This window comes from Danio rerio, chromosome 25 (genome assembly GCF_052040795.2).
Source record: "Danio rerio strain M-AB ecotype USA chromosome 25, GRCz13ab, whole genome shotgun sequence".
Lineage (NCBI taxonomy): Eukaryota > Metazoa > Chordata > Actinopteri > Cypriniformes > Danionidae > Danio > Danio rerio.
This window is the reverse complement of record NC_141045.1, coordinates 7,037,501-7,059,359: the sequence shown is the minus strand read 5'-3', so window position 1 is coordinate 7,059,359 and position 21,859 is coordinate 7,037,501. Positions and strand designations below refer to the sequence as shown.

At 37.5% G+C, this 21,859-nt stretch overlaps 1 protein-coding gene and 1 long non-coding RNA gene across 27 annotated transcripts in view; one reads left to right on the top strand and one right to left on the bottom strand.

Moving 5' to 3' along the window:
• Positions 1-21,859, top strand: part of ap3b2 (adaptor related protein complex 3 subunit beta 2) — a 73,004-nt gene that overhangs the window by 12,126 nt on the left and 39,019 nt on the right. For all 26 annotated transcript variants that reach the window (XR_015525920.1, XR_015525919.1, XR_015525918.1 and 23 more), the window contains exons 2-7: positions 12,667-12,742; positions 16,688-16,762; positions 16,979-17,074; positions 18,984-19,144; positions 19,402-19,468; positions 19,575-19,757. Coding sequence is in view for 14 of the 26 variants with exons in the window: in XM_087311392.1 (XP_087167518.1) it covers positions 12,667-12,742; positions 16,688-16,762; positions 16,979-17,074; positions 18,984-19,144; positions 19,402-19,468; positions 19,575-19,757 (658 nt within the window). In the remaining 12 variants the exon portion in view is untranslated. The remainder of the gene's footprint in view (positions 1-12,666; positions 12,743-16,687; positions 16,763-16,978; positions 17,075-18,983; positions 19,145-19,401; positions 19,469-19,574; positions 19,758-21,859) is intronic.
• On the bottom strand, positions 1,537-6,506 carry LOC147830767 (uncharacterized). Its single transcript, XR_015526138.1, has 3 exons — positions 6,161-6,506; positions 2,403-4,999; positions 1,537-2,321 (listed from the first exon to the last, which is right to left on the bottom strand). It is a non-coding gene; the product is annotated as an uncharacterized LOC147830767 (long non-coding RNA).

Below are 21,859 nucleotides of genomic sequence, written 5' to 3'. Positions count from 1 at the left end.
TGCATTAAAAAACTGCGTTATATTATATTATATTATATTATATTATATTATATTATATTATATTATATTATATTATATTATATTATATTATATTATATCATATCATATTATATTATATTTTATTATATTATTTCCCAGAAATGATTTGCGGCTGGAAGGGCATCCACTGCGTAAAAACTTGCCGGATAAGTTGGTAGTTCATTCCGCTGTGGCGACCCCGGATTAATAAAGAGTCTAAGCCGACAAGAAAATGAATGAATATTATATTATATTATAATATATTATATTATAATACATTATTATATTATATTATATTATATTATATTATATTATATTATATTATATTATGCACATTTCATTATTTATAATATAATAAGTAGATTTAACATCATACAGATATAATTAGATTAAATATAAAACTAATTATAGGTTATTTTGATTTGAAAATGCTAAATAAATTAATTTAATATTGATTATTAATTAATAAATAACACAATATCTAATTTCATTCTATGTGAAGTATTTTTTAAAATATGCGCATGTATTTAATTTGATATGCATATGAAATGCAAATCCCATCTCACTTAACTAAATTAGATTTAAACATTTTAAATCAACATTCAACTACATATATGAAAAATAGGTATACATTCATAAAAATATATATTATATATAATTATCACACAGAAATAAAAACATAATAAAATAAATTAGATTTATTGTCAATTAAACACTTTAAATGTATATAAAGCTTATATTATTATATGTGACTTCACTGACTTTTGATTTCAGACATTTGAGCACAGTTTTTTACACATTATTAATATATTACTTTAAAGATACTGCTGTCTAGAAGAAACAAAGAGATCTCTAGTGTTTTTTTCTTCTCTTCAGATTCTTCTCTGCACGATATTATAAACTTTTAACTTCATAATAGTCCCCTGTGCACCAGCTTGTTCAGTGACACCAGAGATATACGATGGACTTTTTTCTCTGAGATCTTCCTTCGCACATGATCCAGTAGACTCTTATCTCAGAGTTTGTGTCTTGAGCTCCTCAACAGGCTGTAATAGAGAGACAGTAACCCTGTGGAGTGTTGAATTATGAATAACTTTAATAATATGGAGCTCAAAGAGTCTCATGCATGGAGAAAGAGAAACGATAGGAGATATATTGCAAATCAGGATCTCTGCAGGGAGACCATATTGCATTATGGCTATTTGAAATGGCTTTACATTTACAGGACTTAAATGTTCCTCTCGTTGAGATTTGGAAATACAAGGCTTTGCACTGTGTTAGTGGATATGTTTTACATGTTCTTGTGTTAACAGTACAGAATCAACAGTAAGGAAGGAATAATTGATGATGAGCTGTTGAATTATTCGAGAATAACACACACCCCAAAATACCCCATTTAGCAATTTGATATATATATGACAACATATACACTCACCGGCCACTTTATTAGGTACACCTTACTAGTACCGGGTTGGACCCCCTTTTGCCTTCAGAACTGCCTTAATCCTTCGTGGCGTAGATTCAACAAGTTGCTGGAAATATTCCTCAGAGGTTTTGGTCCATATTGACATGATAGCATCACGCAGTTGCTGCAGATTTGTCGGTTGCACATTCATGATGCCAATCTCCCATTCCAACATAACCCAAAGCTGCTCTATTGGATTGAGATCTGGTGACTGTGGTGGCCGTTTGAGTACAGGGAACTCATTGTCATGTTCAAGAAACCAGTCTGAGATGATTCGCACTTTATGGCGTGTTATCCTGCCGTAAAATTCTGACCCTACCATCCAAATGTTGCAGCAGAAATCGAGACTCATCAGACCAGGCAACGTTATCGTCTAATTTTGGTGAGCATGTGTGAACTGTAGTCTCAGTTTTCTGTTCTTAGCTGACAGGAGTGGCAACCATGTGGTCTTCTGCTGCTGTAGCTTATCTGCCTTAAGGTTGGACGTGTTGTGCGTTCAGAGATGCTCTTCTGCAGACCTCAGTTGTAACGAGTGCTCATTTGAGTTACTGTTGCCTTTCTATCAGCACAAACCAGTCTGGCCATTCTCCTCTTACCCATGGGATCAGCAAGGCATTTGCGTTCACAGAACTGCCGCTCACTGAATGAATTATAATGTACAAATGTACTTACAAATGTAAGTTGATTGAACATAAAAAATTAAGTTCCAAATAAAGCTTACGATTTGTGTTGTTTCAGCCCATTTTAAATAAGTAGCTTGAAAACGCAGCAAAAATCTTTGTTTGGATTTTTGCTAAATGTAACGTAAATTGCTCCGGGTATGTTTCGTTACACGTTTCTGATGACAAATCCACTAGTGGGCGCTGCCTACATTTTTGCTAAATATGAAATACATTGTTCAGGGAATGTTCTGTTGTACATTTCTGATGACAAATCTACTAGAGGGCGCTGCCTACAGTTTTTCTAAATGTAAAGCACATTGCTCTGATTATGTTTCGTTGCATGTTTCCGAAGACTCTAGAATACACAAGACATGTCACTCGTATACTTTTGAATGGGAAAAAGTGTAACTGTCAATATGGCGAATGAAACCCCGCCTACTAGTACAGAAGCCAATCAGCGATCGCTATTTAGCGGATAAAGCCCGCCTTTTAGTTCAAGAGCCAATCAAGAATGACTATTCTCCGGGGGAGGGGCTCGGACTAGACATTAGTTTCTGCAGATTTTGTGTGATAGGAACATTCAGAAATTAAACTAAATAGACAGTTGCTGTTTCATTTTATTGCTTATTCCGAATATGAAATTTAATTGTGAGCTTGGCAAACAGTTTTGGAGAATTTGGAGTTTCCCAATACAAACAGAATGTCCAAGCATACTGGCCGAGAGGCATTTCAATGATGGCCACTGAGTGAAATGACTTGCCTTAAAGAGACTTTGACATTTCTGATGACAAATCTACTAAAGGGCGATGCCTTAATTTTTTTCTATGTAAAGTACATTGTTCCCAGTATGTTTCGTTGCACGTTTTTGATGACATATCCACTAGAGGGCGCTGCCTACTTTTTGCTATAAGTAAAGTACATTGCTCCGGGTATATTTTGTTGCACGAGAAGGCAGGACTTGTCCTACAGATCACCAAGCGAACCACTGAGCTAAACCATTCCCTAACCTAGGCGTGTCAAACTCAATTCCTGGAGGGCCGAAGCCCTGCACAGTTTAGTTCCAACCCTGCTCCAACACACTTACCTGTAGCTTTCAAACAAGCCTGAAGGACTCAATTAGTTTGATCAGGTGTGTTTAATTAGGGTTGGAACTAAACTGTGCAGAGCTGTGGCCCTTTTGAAACTGAGTTTGACACCTGTGCCCTAACCAAATCAATAATGTTTTCAAAAGCAAACATAAAGAAAAGTGCACGGGGACCACACACTTTTACCTTGAGTTTATATTGCTTTTGTCTTTCTTGTTGAACCGTGTTTCACCAGACTAAAGCTCTCCGCATCTCGAGTACAACACCGTACAAGGTGAGCTAGTGAGCAAACTGACCACACCAGAAAAGTTGTCCATATGGAGATAGACAGGTGATGCAAACATATTAGATTACAAATTGTAGAGTTTAGATTTGCTGTTGTGCAAAGAACTGCATGAAAATAATCTTTTATTAGTCGATAAAATGTCTTTGTTGATAACAGTAGCGTAAAAAAGGAACAAAAGCTGTTGAAGTCATACTGCCCTCTAGTGTTCACTCTACCCTGAAAGTACAGTCAAAACTATGTTCAAAAATGTTTTTGAGGTGTTTGAACATAACGCATCAAGCACCTCATATTTTTTGAGGTTCTGTTTTGGCCAACGAGCTTTAGAGTAAATACCCCCCTCCCCCCTGTTGTTATAAATACCCAGAGTCAGATCTCTCGTCAGGACTAATTAATTTGCTAAAAGCTCCAGTATGTAAATCAAAGCTTTGGTGTTCATGCGCTGCAGGTCAGGAGGGAAAGTCATTACAGGTTTGCATTCCCTCTGCATGCAGCAGCTCACACTGTGATCCTTCCTGCGACGCTGCATTTATAATCCCAAACGCCATGCAGTGCATTGAGTTTTGTGGCAGATGAGATAAGATGCGCGGTATTCGACTGTAGCCTGTCTGCTGAATCACCAAGCTCGCGTTCATCCTCTTACGTAGCTCTGATCACGACCCACTGCTCGTGCATGTGTGTGTTTGTATGTGAGATACCCAAAGATGACTGAGTGCATCCAAACACACGCTCATGCATGGTAGGAAACACCACCCACACCTTCTCTCACGCCGATATCTGACAGCGCTGATTCGGGCGTGAGGCTCTACGGACCCTTCCAGCTTAATGAAAGCCGTCGAGGGAATCTTTACGGTTGTGTTGGGTGGGAGACTCTGGCAGCAAATCCATTCGCTGGAGTTTATTGCTCTCTTTGTTGCTGTGGAAACGCCAGAGAGCGAGACCTGGGTGTGTTTGTAAGATATCATAGCGGTTTGATTCCGGCGGCGGCGTGACAGTCAGTCACCGGGGGAATGTTTTTTAATTAATGAACTGTGTTATCTCTCCGGTTTATAATGCTGTCGTGTTTCTGAGGGAGCATGCGCACTTTGATTGGCTCATTTGGAAAATGCTGAGATGTGATTGGTCGTGGCTTGATGATTGACATGTTGTCTGGGTTTATTTTGATCTATGATGACATCAGTGGAAATCCGGTGTTGCATCACTGCCATTGAGGAGCTCATTTGAGTATTAAAGCAGCGTGTGAGGTCATAGCCGAACTGGATTAAATAAAGATCAAACTTGTGTTTTATTATGTTCATCTTATGTCAGGTAAAAAATAATAGCTCTGCATAGATAATCTAGATCAGGGTTTTTTAAAGTCTAAGAAAGTGGGCCTCCCTTTTGACACAACTTATCCATTGGCACCCCCCTCCTACCAAACACACACACACACACACACATACATATACAGTATATATAAAGACACAGACAGATGTCAGACTGTTAACTCCATAGACTGTAAAATATATGGACGTAGTATCCGTGACGTCACCCATAGGTTTCTGAAGAGCGCAAAAGAAGCCACAAGTAGGCGCGGCCAACCGTCGCCATTTTGGTCACGCGTCATCACACCCACGGCGGGATACCAAACAAGGGCAAAGAGGCGGAGAGTGAGCGGAGCTACAGACACCTGCTAGCATTTAGCTTGGACCTGGTTCAGACACACTTTACTTTGGGAGAAATGCTTAATACTTTATCACTTGTGACTCGTTTGTGTTCTGACCACTTGTGCTTGGTTGTACACTATATCAATAAAGTGTTTAGACTTTTAAAAACACTGCTGTTATACATTAAGCCACTAAACATTGTTCTTATGACGTTTTTAAACAGGAGGAAAACGCGAATTACTTCCAAACACTTCAGATATAGTCTGTGTTAGTAAATGTAAGACTATTAATAAAATCCAGCATAACACTGTATGACAACGCTTCAGATGACTGTTCTAGAGCCTACAGCTAATCAATCTGACAGATTCTGGAGTGCATTACAGCTCTAAATATAAATATAAACGATAAATGATCTTAAATAAAACAAATACATGTATAGAGATGGTATATAAGTATATAACTTTACTCACATGGGAAACGGAGGCCACGTGAATGGTTTGTGAGCACAATTAAGTGCACTCAGCATGCCATGCCATCTAATAATTGTGGGAAACAAGTCCAAAAGGCAGTTGACTGTGTAAAGCCACATAAAACAACACAGAAATACGATAAATATGCCGAGTTCAGTGGCTAATCTGCAGAGGTGACGTGACGGTGACCAGCGAGACCTAACTGTCACTCAAGTGGCCACGCCCTTAATTATGCAAACTTAATATAACTTAATATAAAGGAAACGGATGAGTTATAAAAAAATTCACCCCCCTCACAGTTGTCATGAAGGGTATTATTAGCTGTATTAACCAAAATCTTTTTTTGTACCAGGCTGTAAACACCTTTTTTTCTGCTGTAAAGTTGGCCATTCTAACAGTGGGCTCAATTGAAATTTGCTCTGTTTTGGAGCCAGGAGCGGCCAGGACTAGCGGAATTTCGGATGAATTGCAGTTTTAGTTACTTCCGTATTGGCTTCCTGAGGGAGAGCGGGAGGTTGCCGCTTGGTTAACTCACTTTTATCATCATTTGCATGAAAGTGCAATTATTTACAGAATAATAATAAGCATGGGTGTGATAGTGGGGGGAAAAGTGGACCTGACTACCCAGGGCCCCGTCTAGGGAGAGGGCCCTTTGAAATCCCACCAATTTTTTATTATTATTATTTTTTTTTTGTAGCCTACTTCGAATTAATTGGCCCCTCCAATTGATGTCAATGTCATTATATATTTCAAAATATATTGATAACACCCCCCCGAAATGGTTTAGTCCGCCCATAGACGGCAGCCGGCGGCAAACAAGTAACGCAGTGAGTCTAGAGCCTGATCATGCTGCGCAAAAAGCCCAAATCGGGATTTCAAAAAAAGAAAGACAGGAAGGAAAAAGAAAGGAGGCAGAATGAGGGGAAGCAGCTGATGACTGCTTTCTTTTCAAAAGGTGAACTAAGTTTGCTTGTTATGAAACTACATCTAATTAAAGTTAACATAGTCAACTCCAGACAGCTGCTGCTAATGCAGGGCTCGAAATTGCGACCATTTTGGCCGCATATAATACTGATTTGTGTACAGTCATTACCAGGGAAACCGTAATATTTCAGCGCTCCTAAAGCGCCCCCTTGTGACAGAATAAATTTTTATTTCAATAAATTTTTTCAGCTGTTTATGGTCAAATTATTGCAATTATCGATCCATGTATAAATGTGAAAGAAGTTAATGTGCCTTTTAAAAATCTAAACAATTAAGTAATACTAATATAAGAAATTATTTACTTGATTTATCCCTTTTAATGGTATAAAGGTTGAAATACCATTGTATTAGATATTTTGTGTCTGTATACGTCTGCAAGATGTCTGTTAAAGATCTTTTGATCTGGAAAGCACCTGCTGTATACAAACGTCTGGCAGACGTCTGTATGATGTCAGTTTTACACACATTCTGAATCGCAAACATCTTAAAGGGTCACGAAACACCAAAACACATTTTTTGAGCTGTTGACAGTCGTATATGTGTCCCACACTGCTAAAAACACTATTAAGACACCTATATTTCACTAAAAAGTGTAAATTGGTTGTTTTTGCGTTATTTCAAGCAAATTCGTACTTCCTGTTTGAAACGAATTTTTGAAGCTGCGTCACGGTCATGACATAATAGGCTGAAGTATGAGCAGGAGCGCTATCGTGCTGAAGAATTTGCCCTCTCCTGTGGTTTGTAATGTAATGGGCAGCACAAATGCCTAGATACCTCGGGCTGTTGATGCTGCCATCCACTCTGCAGATCCATCGCACGCCACAATACTAAATGTAACCCCAAACCATGATTTTTTCCTTCACCAAACTTGACTGATTTCTATTAGAACCAGTTTTTCAAATGATCAACTAGAAGTCAAGTTATTATTTGTTGCTCTTACAAATGGGATCGAAAACAAAAATACTATAAAATTCTAAATTTAAATGAAATAATATCACAATTGAAATACCTGTTTTCAATTTAAATGTGTTTTATTGCTGATTCTTTTGTAAAATCATTATTTAGAAATTTTAATAATATGATGATTTGCTACTTAATTTTTAAAAAATAATATCAATGTCGAAAATATTTGGTCTTACATTAATTCTTTGAAATTTAAAAACATTTAATTGTAATATTAACATTTGCAACATTTAAAACATTGTACAGTCACCTTCGATGTGTTAAAATTGCTAAAATTAAATAATACCAACAACATAAATCTGAATAAGGAGCGTCACGGTGGCTCAGCACTGTCGAAGGTCACTAATTTGAGTTCCAGCTGGGTCAGTTGGCATTTCTGTGTGGAGTTTGCATGTACTCCCCTTGTTGGTGTGGGTTTCCTTCGGGTGCTCCGGTTTCCACAACTAAATTACCATAGTTTATGTGTGTGAATGGGAGTGTATGGGTGTTTCCCAGTGCTGGGTTGCATCTGGAATAGTTGGGTGTTCATTCCCCTGTGGCGACCCCTGATTAATAAAGGGACTAAGCCAAAGGAAAATGAATGAATAAATAGATCTGAATACATTATTTAAAATGGTTAAAACAGAAAGAAATTGAGACATCACTGCCACAAAACAAGCAACTTAAAAAAAAATCAGAGCATAATTGATTTAATTGATTGGGTTAAAAAGTGTTATTCATTCATTTTCTTTTCAGCTTAGTCCCTTTATTAATCAGGGGTCGCCACAGTGGAATTAACTGCCAACTTAACCAGCATATGTTTTATGCAGTGGATGCCCTTCCAGCTGCAACCCATTCACTCTTATTCACACACATACACTACAGACTATTTAGTTTACCCAATTCACCTATAGCGCATGTGTTTGGACTGTGGGGGAAACCGGAGCACCCAGAGGAAACCCATGCCAACACGGGAAGAACATGCAAACTACACACAGAAATGCCAACTGACCCAACTGGGACTCGAACCAGCGACCTTCTTGCTGTGAGGCGACAGCTCTACCCAATGCGCCACTACACCGCCCAAGTGTTATTTAAATTAAATGTAAAACACAACTTATTTGACCCAACGTTGGGTTACAACAACCCAGCACCTTTCCAAGCGCGATAGATCCAGTATATTCATTCAGTCGGCTTATGTGTGAATGTGTGTGTACTGTATGTGTGAACAGATGTCAGTGTGTTAGTGTGATTAATGATGAGAGAGAGCTAAAACAAGACACTCGTTCATCTCTCCATCTCTCACTCCACTGATCTTTACACAGTCAAGTTGAGATTGCTTGTCATTCCTCTGTAACAGTAACCACTGTAACGGTGACCGTGGATGCTGAAAACAGGGAACGCGGATCTAAACGCAGGGTTTATTAAATGGAACGGTCCAGCAAGCAACAGTCAACACAGGAGCAAACAGATTTATACGGGCAATCCAGAATCGTGATCAAAGTAACAGGCGAGTGGTCAGAAGGCAGGCAGCAGACAGGGATAAACAATAAAACAAGGCTAGGATGAAAACACGGCAAAGCAAGACAAAGGAAAATGCGTCATAATGTTTACCTAACACATACCTGTCAACATTGGGATGTGAAAATAAGGGATACGCCCACCATAATAAGTGATTCCCCCCTCCCCCACCTCAAAACAATCCCCAAATTACTAAATATGTTCACTTACAGCTGTTTCATTGTACATAAACAGTTAAATGGTCAGTAATATGTTTTATTATTATTATTATTATTAACAAAAGAAAAATAAATATATACATTAGAAGCAAATACATTAGCAAACTGCAGCTTATTAATATTAATAGCTATTATAATGAAATAGAATCAAGCTATCAATCTCATTAGCCGTTTCTCCACTGTATAACTTACACATTCTGATTGAAGAGCAACGAATGAATCTCTCATTTATTACGATTTTTTTTTATTACATTGAATAAGAGGTGTCACTTTAAAAATGCAGAATGCTTTCCTAACCTTTTATGCTTATTTAAGACGAAATTAGTTGTGTTTGGGGGAAAAAAAAACACCAAGATCGACATCCTTATATGTTAGTATTATTAATTATGTTTGTATAATGCCAGACTTTCTCTCTGCTTCAAATCGCGTGTACAGAATCCGTTTGGGAAACAGCGTCTGTTTATCACTATGGAGCACGTCAGCTGACAGTCATGCACCATTATATGACTGTTTTGAGGATTGTATAGGATTGGTGACAGCACCTGTAATAGAAAGGAAATGGAATCGCGCTGTTTTTAATATTTATTTATAAGTGTTTTCATTCCTAAACAAAGCGAAAGCACAGAAGACTCACGTTTCAGAGCAAGGGGCGACCCCTGGTGGTTCGGCGGTATGGGTTGTGCATAGGGAGGCTCGGCTGTTCAGAGAAAGACTGAAAATACGGGAGAAATACGGGAAAATATCTTTACGGGATAATAGCGGGATAGAACAGGGAAATGCAGGAGAATCCTGAGAAAAACGGGAGGGTTGACAGGTATGACCTAACAGTTTAGCAAGACTCAGCAATGAGTGTGTTAAAGTAAGTCATAGCCTACAGTTTACATACACTGGATAAAAAGGCACATAACCATTTAAAAAACATCGGATGTTAACGTGACTAAACTTTTTCTCTTTTAGGCAAGCTAGGATTATCACATTTGTTTCTGTTATGCTTAATGGCAGAATAATGAGAGAGATTTGTTAAGAAATTGTTATAACTTTTCTTAAAAGTCAAGTTTACATACAATAAGATGTGTGAAAAAGCTCTGATGATGATGTCAAGGTTGTGGAAGTTTCTGATTGGCTAATTGACAACATTTGAGTTAATTAGAGGCACAACTGTAGAATAGTATTTAAGGAAAACCTCAAACACACTGCTTCCTTGTGTGACAATATGGGAAAATCAACAAGCCAGAATCAACAAAAAAGCCAGATTACAATTTGCTAAATTACACTGGGAAAAGACTAATTTGTGGAGACATGTCCTGTGATCTGATGGAGCTAAGATTCAACTGTTGGGCCATAATGACCAGTGTTACATTTGGAGGACAAAAAGGAAAGCTTACAAGCCTAGGAACACAATCCCAACTGTGAAGTATGGGGGTGGCAGCATCATGTTGTGGGGCTGTTTTGTTGCAGGAGGGACTGTCCACTTCACAGCATTGATGGCATCATGAAGAAAGAACATTATGAAGAAATACTGAAGCAACATCTCAAGACATCAGCCCGGAAATTAAAACTTGGCCACAAATGGTTCTTCCAAAAAGACCATGACCCTAAGCATACTGCCAAATTAGTTACAATGTGCTTTAAGGACAACAGAGGGAATGTTTTAGAGTGGCCATCACAAAGCCCTGAGCTCAATCCTAAAGAAAATTTGTTAAAAAAAGTTGTGCGAGCAAGACCGCCTACAAATCTGACTCAGTTACACCAGTTCTGTCAGGAGGGATGGGCCAAATTTCCTTCAAACTATTGTGAGAAGCTTGTGAAAGGATACTCAAAACATTTGACCAGAGTTATACAGTTTAAAAGCAGAGCTAAAAAAATACCAAGGAAATGTGTGTAAACTTTTGACTTTCTAGGAATTATACATTCATTCATTTTCTTGTCGGCTTAGTCCCTTTATTAATCCAGGGTCGCCACAGCGGAATGAACCGCCAACTTATCCAGCACATTTTTATGCAGCAGATGCCCTTCCAGCTGCAACCCATCTCTGGGAAACTTCCACACACACATTCACACACACACTCATACACTACGGACAATTTAGCTTACCCAGTTCACCTGTATCGCATGTCTTTGGACTGTGGGGGAAACCGGAGCACCCGGAGGAAACCCACGCGAACGCAGGGAGAACATGCAAACTCCACACAGAAACGCCAACTCAGCCAAGGATCGAACCAGTGACCCAGCGACTTTCTTGCTTTGAGGCGACAGTACTACCCTACTGTGCCACTGCGTCACCTGTCTAGGAATTAATAAAAAAATATACATTTATTTATTATATATATTTATTCTGGCATTTAGCAAATGTAAATCAGTTAGGCAATCCTAACAGACCTAAAATAGTAAACATTTAATATGATTTACCATCAGACATTTAAAAAAAATAGTTATGTTCCTTTTTTTAGAGTGTATGTAAACTTCTGGTTTCAACTGTATGTGTTTGTAATCAGTACTTAAGCAGCATCAGCTGTGTGTTTGCAATCAGTCAGGATCAAGAACTGGTTGTGTGTGTGTGTGTATGTGATGCATGACTGGGTCTTGTAGTCCATAAATGGTGGATTTGTAGTCCAGTGATCTGCAGCCGCCAGGTGACCATAACAACAACTGTGCTACATAAATAAACAAAAACATTAATATAAACACGTAGGGCAACACGGTGGCTCAGTGGTTAGCACAAATGCCTCACAGCAAGAAAGCCTCTGGTTCGAGCCTCGGCTAGGCCAGTTTGCATGTTCTCCCCGTGTTGGCGTGGGTTTCCTCCGGGTGCTCTGGTTTCCCCCACAGTCCAAACACAAATTGGCCATAGTGTGTGAATGAGTGTGTATGGGTGTTTCCCTGTATTGTGTTGTGGCTGGAAGGGCATCCGCTGCATAAAACATATGCTGAAATAGTTGGCGGTTCATTCCGCTGTGGCGACCCTGATAAATAAGAGACTTAGCTGGAGGAAAATGAATATGAATGGTGTGTCCCAATTAAAGTCTTTTTCTTAACAGAAGCATCTCAGAATCTCATCAATTCACTGATGTCCTGAAATAAACAGGATCTAAATGAGAATGAGAAGCGCTTAATGTCTTTCCACGTGGCGCTTATGAAACAGGAAATCATGCAGCGGATGGCATTTATGGGTGTGTTTTTGTCAGATGTGTGCGAATGCTTTTGATGGAGGTCTTAATTATATTTTCTCTGGTTTGTTCTTCTGAGCTGCTGAAGGTCTGCAGGGCTGAGATGAGTTTCTGTCAATGATCTTAAAATGGACACCTTCCTGAGATTGTTAAAGGAGCAAGAACAGCTGGTGAAACTTCTGTCTTTTGTGCTTGATTCCTTCAGACACGATGACCTGAAGGAGATGCTGGACAGTAATAAAGACTCCCTGAAGCTGGAGGCCATGAAGCGCATCGTAGCGGTGAGTAAAACTTGATTGCACTGCATCGCAAATTGATTTTTTAAATGTTTTCCAGTATGATTTATGATGTTTTTCAGCATCTAAAATATCCTCAAATTCCTGAATTAAGATTTATTTATCTGAAATTATTCATATATATTTATACAGGGGAAGTTATTTGTTCTTCTGTAAATTATTTTTTCTTTTTCAATTATTTCCCAAATTATGTTTAACAGAGCAAGGAATTTCCTACATTTTTTTCTTCTGGAGAAAGTCTTATTTTTTATTTTGTCTAGAATAATAGCAGATTTACATGTTTTTAAAACCATTTTACAGTCAATATTATGAGCCCCTTTAAGCAATATTTTTTTAATTGTCTACAGAACAAACCATCACTATACAATGACTTGCGTAATTACCCTAACCTGCCTAATCAACCTAGTTAAGCTCTTGAACGTCACTTTAAACTGAAAGCTAGTATCTTGAGTAGGAGGAGGGCTAATAATTCTGACTTAAACCATATATATACCACAATATATATAACTACAAATATCTTCATTCTATTTCGGAAGCATGTAAGGTAGTATTTAAATATATATTTTGTTGTATTTTGTATGGTTCTGCACTATTGTACGGACATCTAAGTTGGGAGTAACCAGTGGTGGAAAGAGTACTAAAAATCATATAAAAATGTAGTGCAAGTAGAGTAAAAGTTAAACAGCGGAATGATCCGCCAACTTTTTCAGCACATGTTTTAAAACTGGAGCACCTGGAGGAAACCCACACGAACACAGGGAGAACATGCAAACTCCACACAGAAATGCCAACTGACCCAGCCGAGGCACGAACCAGCGACCTTCTTGCTGTGAGGCGAACGTGCTACCATCTGCGCCACCACATCGTCTAAAATAATAGGAAAATAATAATAATAAAATGTAAAAATAATTTATATATATAAAATAAATACATTTAATAAAATAAAAAATAAAATTAAATAAATAAATACATAAATTATATATATATACATTTTTATTTATTTATTTTTTTTGATAAAAAAATATGTGAAACTAGCCCTGTTCTTTTTTTGAGACAGAATGTCATTATATGTTGTCTCAATCTTAATTGTGTTTCAAAAAATGTATAAAAATAATAAAATAAAAATAAAAATAAATATATATAAAATAAAATAATAAATAAAATATTAAATAAAAATAATTAAATAAAATAAAAAATAAAATAAAATAAATAAAAAACAAATATGTAGATATAATATTTATTACTAATAAATATGTGAATTACGAAACTGGCTTTATTTATTTTGTGAGACTATTTTGTGAAATTATTTATTTTATTTATTTATTATTTGTTTTGTGAAATTAAATAAAATTAAATTAATTTAAATTTATTTATTCATTCATTTTCTTGTCGGCTTTGTCCCTTTATTAATCCGAGGTTGCCAAAGCAGACTTAGCAACGCAAAGCAACTTATTTAGCACATTTTTACGCAGTGTATGCCCTTCCGGCCGCAACCCATTTCTGGGAAACATCCACACACATTCACACACACACTCATACACTACAGACAATTTAGCCTACCCAATTCACCTGTACAACATGTCTTTGGACTATGGAGGAAATTGGAGCACCCGGTGGAAACCCACATGAATGCAAGGAGAACATGCAAACTCCACACAGAAACGCCAACTGAGTCGAGGCTCGAACCAGCGACCCAGCCCCCTTTTTGCTGTGAGGCGACAGCACTACCTACTGCGCCACTGCTTCGCCCCAAATTAAATAAAAAAATAAATAAAAACAAAATAAGTAGATATACATTTTATCACACATAAATATATGAATTACGAAACTGGCTTTATTTAATTTTGTGAGACAGAATTTCATTATATGGTGTCTCAATTATAATTGTGTTTCAATACAATAAAAAATGGCAAAAATTGAAATAAAGATAAATAAATAAAAAAAGAAATTAAGAAAAATATATATATATTACTACATCAATTATATTCTCTAGTTTTAAAAATAAACTCACTTTATTTTTGAAAAGAAAAAACAATAATCAGAGACGCTTCTTTTCACATTTACAGCTTTTCACTAAGATACCATTAATCCTGTTTTGAATCTGCGGCCATGCTGACACACAGGCATTTTTAGCTCCGCCCTCTTTTAAAAAGAGCACTATCTCATTCGAATTTAAAGCAACAGTCCCCAAAACGGCCCATTTTGGATCAAAGCCTAAAAGAAACATTTTCAAAGAGCTGTAAAACATTATTTATAGAGTATTTTGAGCTGAAACTTCACATACACACTATAGACACATCAGAAACTTATTTTACACCTTTATGAAAAGGAGTATAATAGGACCCCTTTAAACTCAATGTTCACCAATAGCAACATCCCAGCTCACCCATCAGATTAGCCATCATACAGCACATATACATGCACAAATCTACATTCATTCTTCACTATTTCAGGAGAAACACATCAGGCCTCATGTCAGTAATTGTATGACTGTGTAAACAGACAGAAAGCTGCAACTGAGGGCAGTAAATGCCGCGGTCGCTGTGTGTTTTCTGAAGTCTCTGGGCTTATTTGTAAATGTTGCATCAGCTCTGTTTCAACAAGCCATTTTCAGCGAGCTCCTTGGAAAACAGGACCGAAATGCGAAAAAGCGTTTAATATTGATGAGCGGTTTTAGTGTCGCTCTATTGTGAAGGCTCAGATCAGAACTGAAATATTTATCAGTCAGGGCCACAAACAGTCACCTGATACTGTTTCCATTCACACACAGCACAGGCAGATCGTTCCTGTAGGAGCACAGGAAAACTCACTCGCTGTGCTAATTTAAATGACTCATTTATTGAAGACAGTTGTGAGAAAAAAAGAAGTAAGAAAGAAAGTCACAATTTATACCGTTTTTTAAAAACAAAAGGTAAACTACAGGTCCCACTTTTCTCTCACTAATTCAGTCAAAAGAGTCAGATATATACACTGAACTCATGTATTCACAATTGAGGGGAAAAAGGTTTGCATTTTGTGAAGTTTTTCCAAGTTTAATATCTTGTGATTCTCATTTTTTTCTCACAAATGAGTTTTTACTCACAATGTTATTTATTTATTTATTTATTTTTATTTTTTTTACTTATTTATTTAAAATGATAAAATGGCTTATTATTTATTTAAATAATAATTTATAATTTATTATTTTATTTATTTATTTATTTATTTATTATTTATTTATTTATGTATTTTTTATATTTTTTATTATTTATTGTATTTGTTTGTTTGTTTGTTTGTTTTCTTTTTATTTATTTTTAATGACTTTTTTTATTTCATTTATTTATTACAATTTATTTATTTATTATTTTTATTATTAGTTAATTATTATTTATTATTTTTATTTTATTTATTTTATCATTTATAATTGTTATTATTTTTGTTCATTTTATTTATTTATTTATTATTTATTTATTATTATGTTTTTTTACTATTTATTTATTTATTATATTATTATTTTATTTATTTTTATTTGTTTGCTTGTTTACTTTTTATTTATTTTTTAAGGATTTGTATTTTATTTCATTTATTTATTATTTATTATTTGTTTATTATTTATTTATCATTATTGTTATTTTATTATTTGTTATTTTTATTTTATTTACTTATTTTATTATTTAAAATGTTTGTATTTTTATTTTATTTATTTATTGATTTGGATTATTTATTTATTTATTTTTTCATTAGTTATTTGTTTATTTATTTGTTTATTTTTATTAATTTAATTTAATTTAATAAATTTAAATTTAAGTAACTTCAAAGTAATGTTTCATCAGGTAATGAGTTTATTATGGAATGTGTACATTTTAACCATCCAAGGGTCACTGTATAAGTGTATCAAAGCATATATCAGAACCTCAGCATCTGTTTGTCTTTGTGGTTGTGTTTCCACAGATGATCGCACGTGGTAAAAATGCCTCAGATCTTTTCCCTGCAGTGGTGAAGAACGTGGCCTGTAAGAACATCGAGGTGAGATAAAAAAAAGCAAAAGAAAACCCTCACAGCTTACCGGACGTCAGATATTCTAGCTCATAGTAAACTTTAATCCTGTGTTAATAAGCAACAGTGACGAGGTTGAGTTTGTGAGTCACTGAGAGCTGGAGTGCTGAGTCACACTAGCACACACACACACACACACACACTCACACACTAAACTGTGTGTTTTCTGTATGTTTTGTGTCACAGGTGAAGAAGCTGGTGTATGTGTATCTGGTGCGCTACGCTGAAGAGCAGCAGGATCTCGCTCTGCTCTCCATTTCTACCTTCCAGAGAGGATTGAAGGTCCTGAAGAACGCAAAATATACACATAATGCATTATTCATCTAAACGCATAATACTTCATCCCTTACTATATGAAGAACAACACAGGCTCATTCTGAAAACGTAGCCCTATATACATTTCTGGAGATTGTGAATTTTAAATTCAGCCCATATATATTGTTTGCAACAACTGTCCTTAAAAAAAAAATATATATATATATATAGTACATCCGATAAATAACATTCAGTCTATGCTGCAAGAGGCTTTGCTAAGTAATAAACGCAGAAGTTAGAGAAAATTTTCCAGAATCTGAACAAATAACACACCATATCCCCTCATAATACTGAGATTACACCAGTGGTGGAAACAGTACTGAAAAAGCATACTTAAGTAAAAGTACCATTACTTGCCTAAAAATGTAGTGTGAGTAGAGTAAATGTACCTGTTGTAAATATTACTCAAAGTAGGAGTAAAAAGTAGCCCTTTTAAAAGTACTCATGAGTAGTGAGTATTATGCTGTTAAAAGTTGATGCATTTACATGTAATTTGTGGATGTGTGTGTGTAAACTTAACATTCTGTTGTGCATTTATTGCCCAGCAGGCACACAATGACGTTAATATTAGGTTAGATTTAGGTTGTGATGTCAGGTGACCAAAATTCAATGTCTAGCCATCATCTTAAACCAACATCCTACTGATTTATTAATTTATTCATTAGGTATGGCAACCGAAATTCAACATCTGATAGATGTCACAGTGGTAACGTCGACACAACATCAAGCATCATTAGACGTTGATATTTCGTTGGTTTTGGACATTGGACATTGAAATCGGGCTGACGTTGAGTTCTGATGAAAAATACAGCGTTTCCACGAAGTTAGGGTACAATTTCAATCTGACAGATTGTTGTCTTGTGTCTGCTGGGTGTTTAAGGCCATTTTGGTCATCATAATGTGCAGTTAATATCCATCATCTTCTTATCAGTGACTTGCATTTAAACCAGGGGTTGCCATACTTGGTCCTGGAGGGCCGGTGTCCTGCAAAGTTTACTTCCAATCCTAATTAGTCGCACCTGGGCTAGCTAATCAAGCTCTTACTAGGCTTTCTAGAAACATCCGTGCAGGTGTGTTTAGGCGAGTTGGAGCTAAAATCTCCAGGACATCAGCCCTCTAAGACTGTGTTTAGGCATTCCTGATCTAAACACTCTCTGGGTTAATGCGTGTAAAGATTTTGTACATCCTCTTGGACACTTTTAATGCTTCCAAGCAGTTTGCTGCAATGTAAATCACCCATGTCTTGAGGTAGTTCATTATAATTCAATTCACCTTCTGTGTGTGATTTGATTGGACAGGAACTACTGGTCTGATTTTTCTAAGTCCAAGACAAGAAAAAATAAAGTAGTAACTGCAGGTTGAAGGAAAGTAGTGAGAATAAAAGTACAGATACTGCACTAAAAATGTACTCAAGGAAAAGTAAAAGTACACATTTTTAAAACTACTCAGTAAATTAAAATTTCTGAGAAAAACTACTTTGAGTATTTGTAATTAGTTACTTTACACCACTGGATTACACTAATGAACTAATAGCCGAATGCTCACTAAACACTCTCCATGTGTGGTGTTAGGGGCGCATAAATGCCCTCTAGTGTTCAGATTTAGGCAGTTACCTTTAATTCTGATGTGTGAGACTCATTATTGGAACATCAGAGGTGAATTCAATTCAATTCAATTCAGCTTTATTTGTATAGCGCTTTTACAATGTAGATTGTGTCAAAGCAGCTTCACATAAATGGTCATAGTAACTGGAACAGTGTAGTTCAGTTTTTAGTGTTTAAGTTCAGTTCAGTTTAGCTCAGTTCAGTGTGATTTAATCATTACTGAGAGTCCAAACACTGAAGAGAAAATGAATGAATAAATGTGCTGTCTTCAGGACCCGAACCAGCTGATCCGAGCGAGCGCTCTGCGTGTGCTGTCCAGCATCAGAGTGACCATCATCGTCCCCATCATGATGCTGGCCATCAAAGAGGCGGCGTCAGACATGTCTCCATACGTCCGCAAGACCGCAGCACATGCCATCCCAAAACTACACAGGTACACACACACACACACGGAGACATTACACTTGCTCATACTGCAGTTTATTAGCAGGGTTAAGTTGTAGTTGTGGGTTTAGGTTTCTTGTGTGTATTGCCTCTTGTTGTTGAAACGCTGAATTCCTCCTCAATTGTAAGTCGCTTTGGACAAGTTTTCCTGGATAAGTTGGTAAATAGTTCAGCCTGTAGTTGATCTAGTAGCCTTGTTTGCACTTTGTCAGAGCTGATGGTCTTTTGTCTGTGTGTTTTCTTCAGTCTGGACCCAGACCAGAAAGATCAGCTGATTGAAGTGATCGAGAAGCTGCTGGCTGATAAAACCACAGTGAGTGAGCCGGTCATTTCAGCTCATCACTGAAGTACAGTCTTCATCCCTAAATTCTCTGTCTGTGTGTGTGTGTGTGTGTGTGTGTGTGTGTGTGTGTGTTTAGCTGGTGGCAGGCAGTGTGGTGATGGCGTTTGAGGAAGTCTGTCCTGACCGCATCGACCTGATCCACAAGAACTACCGTAAGCTGTGTAACTTGCTGATCGACGTGGAGGAGTGGGGTCAGGTGGTCATCATCAACATGCTGACGCGCTACGCCAGAACACAGTTCCTCAACCCCAACATCAACGTGAGGGTCACCAGTACACGTCTTACTCTTTAAGTCCCCGTGAAATCCAAATAATGTTTTCAGATGCTAGTATTGGTTTGTTAGTCTTAAATTTAAGATTTTTTTCCATATCGGGATGTACATTCAACTGGAACAGCCGATGCATGATTTCAGAGGAAGATTAAAGAATGGACTAAAGCAGGGCAGAAATGAGACACACCCTAATAGCCCTGCCTTAAAGGGCCATGAAACCCCCTCGTTTCAGCAGGGTGTTTTCACACCTCTACTTTCGAAAAAGTCAGAAAAGTGGGCGTGTCCAGCTCTGTTTAGGGGGGAGTGTCGGAGGAACTAAAGTGGGATGGTATGGGAGTGTCTATTTGTGCACGCGCGAGTTTCAGAGTCAAAATACACACCCACACAGACAGGAGAAAGCGATGGTGTTTAACCTACATGGACATCTGTAGTCGAATTATTTGCTGAATTAATAAATGTTGGACTTTAACTGCAGTTTGGCTCTTTCATTCATGGAATTCATTCATGCCCCTCGCGACAAACGAGGTATTTGATTCGAGGAACTGCTCTAAGCGTGTATTTTTCATGCAATGTTTGATACCGCACGGCGAATGAGAGAAAAAAAAAACTCCGCATTTCCCGGAAACTTAGATGCACACGGCAGGTAGCGTCAGAAAGCCGCGTGTGTTATTCCGGTCACTAAATGCGGTGCTAACATTTCTGCACTCAGTGCAATAGTTAACTTAATTCGATACGAGCAAACTGAATAAACAAAGAGCACTGGTCGCTCACTTACCAAATCTGTAGAGACAGGACAATCACCAGCAACTAGAGCCGCGTCTATATGGAGAGAATACTACAAGCAAATCCAGATTTCAGCGTTTGCAGATGAGAACAGCTCTCAGGTAAACAATAATCCTCCTTAGACATGTAAGTTATTGTTGTCGAGCGTCGCGTACACTGTTAATCCACACGTGAGACTGAGCTCTCACAGAGAGAAAATGAAAACGAAACTTAACTGTAGCAAACTATAAAAGCAACACTTCACGCTTGTTTTGCCAACACAACGTGGCGTCTTTGTGGTGTAAACACGGTGACACAAATGAATATTAATGAAGTTGCACAATAGAGCGCGCTGATTGGTTTGAACCAAGCCTTACTCATGCATTAATGTATCACACTGTAAGACGTAATAAGACTCACTCAGGCACAGACGTCCAGTCTGCACGCTGGAATACAACGCTATTATGTCATGACCGTGACGCAGCTTCAAAAATTCGTTTCAAACAGGAAGTACGAATTTGCTTGAAATAACGCAAAAACAACCAATTTACACTTTTTAGTGAAATATAGGTGTCCTAATAGTGTTTTTAGCAGTGTGAGACACATATACCACTGTCAACAGCTCAAAAAATGTGTTTTGGTGTTTCGTGACCCTTTAAAATACTGATATCCCTGCCCTAAAGTGCTGATATGCACTCCCTAAAAGACTAATATCCCTGTCCTAAAAGACTGGTAGCCCCACCCTAAAGCACTAATAGCCCCACCCTAAAGCACTGATAGCCCCGCCCTAAAGCACTGATAGCCCCACCCTAAAGGACTGATAGCCCTGCCCTAAAGGTTTTATAGCCCTGCCCTAAAGGAATGATAGCCCCACCGTAAAAGACTGATAACCTCGCCCTAAAAGACTGAAATCCCTGTCTTAAAGAAATGGTAGCCCCACCCTAAAGCACTAATAGCCCCACCCTAAAGTACTGATAGCCCTGCCCTAAAGCACTGATAGCCCCACCCTAAAGTAGTAATATGCCCACCCTAACGGAATGATATCCCCACCCTAATGCACTGATAGCCCCACCCTAAAGCACTGATAGCCCCACCCTAAAGGACTGATATGCCTTCTCTAAAGCACTGATAGCCCCACCCTTTATTACTGATATCCCCGTCCTAAAGGACTGATAACCTTAGCCCATGGGACTGAAAGCCCTGCGTAAAAGCACCGATAGACCCGCCTTAAAGCACTGATAGCCCTGCCCTAAAGTACTGATATCTCCGCCCTAAAGCACTGATAGCCCTGCCCTGAAGTACCGATAGTCCTGCCCTAAAGTACTGAT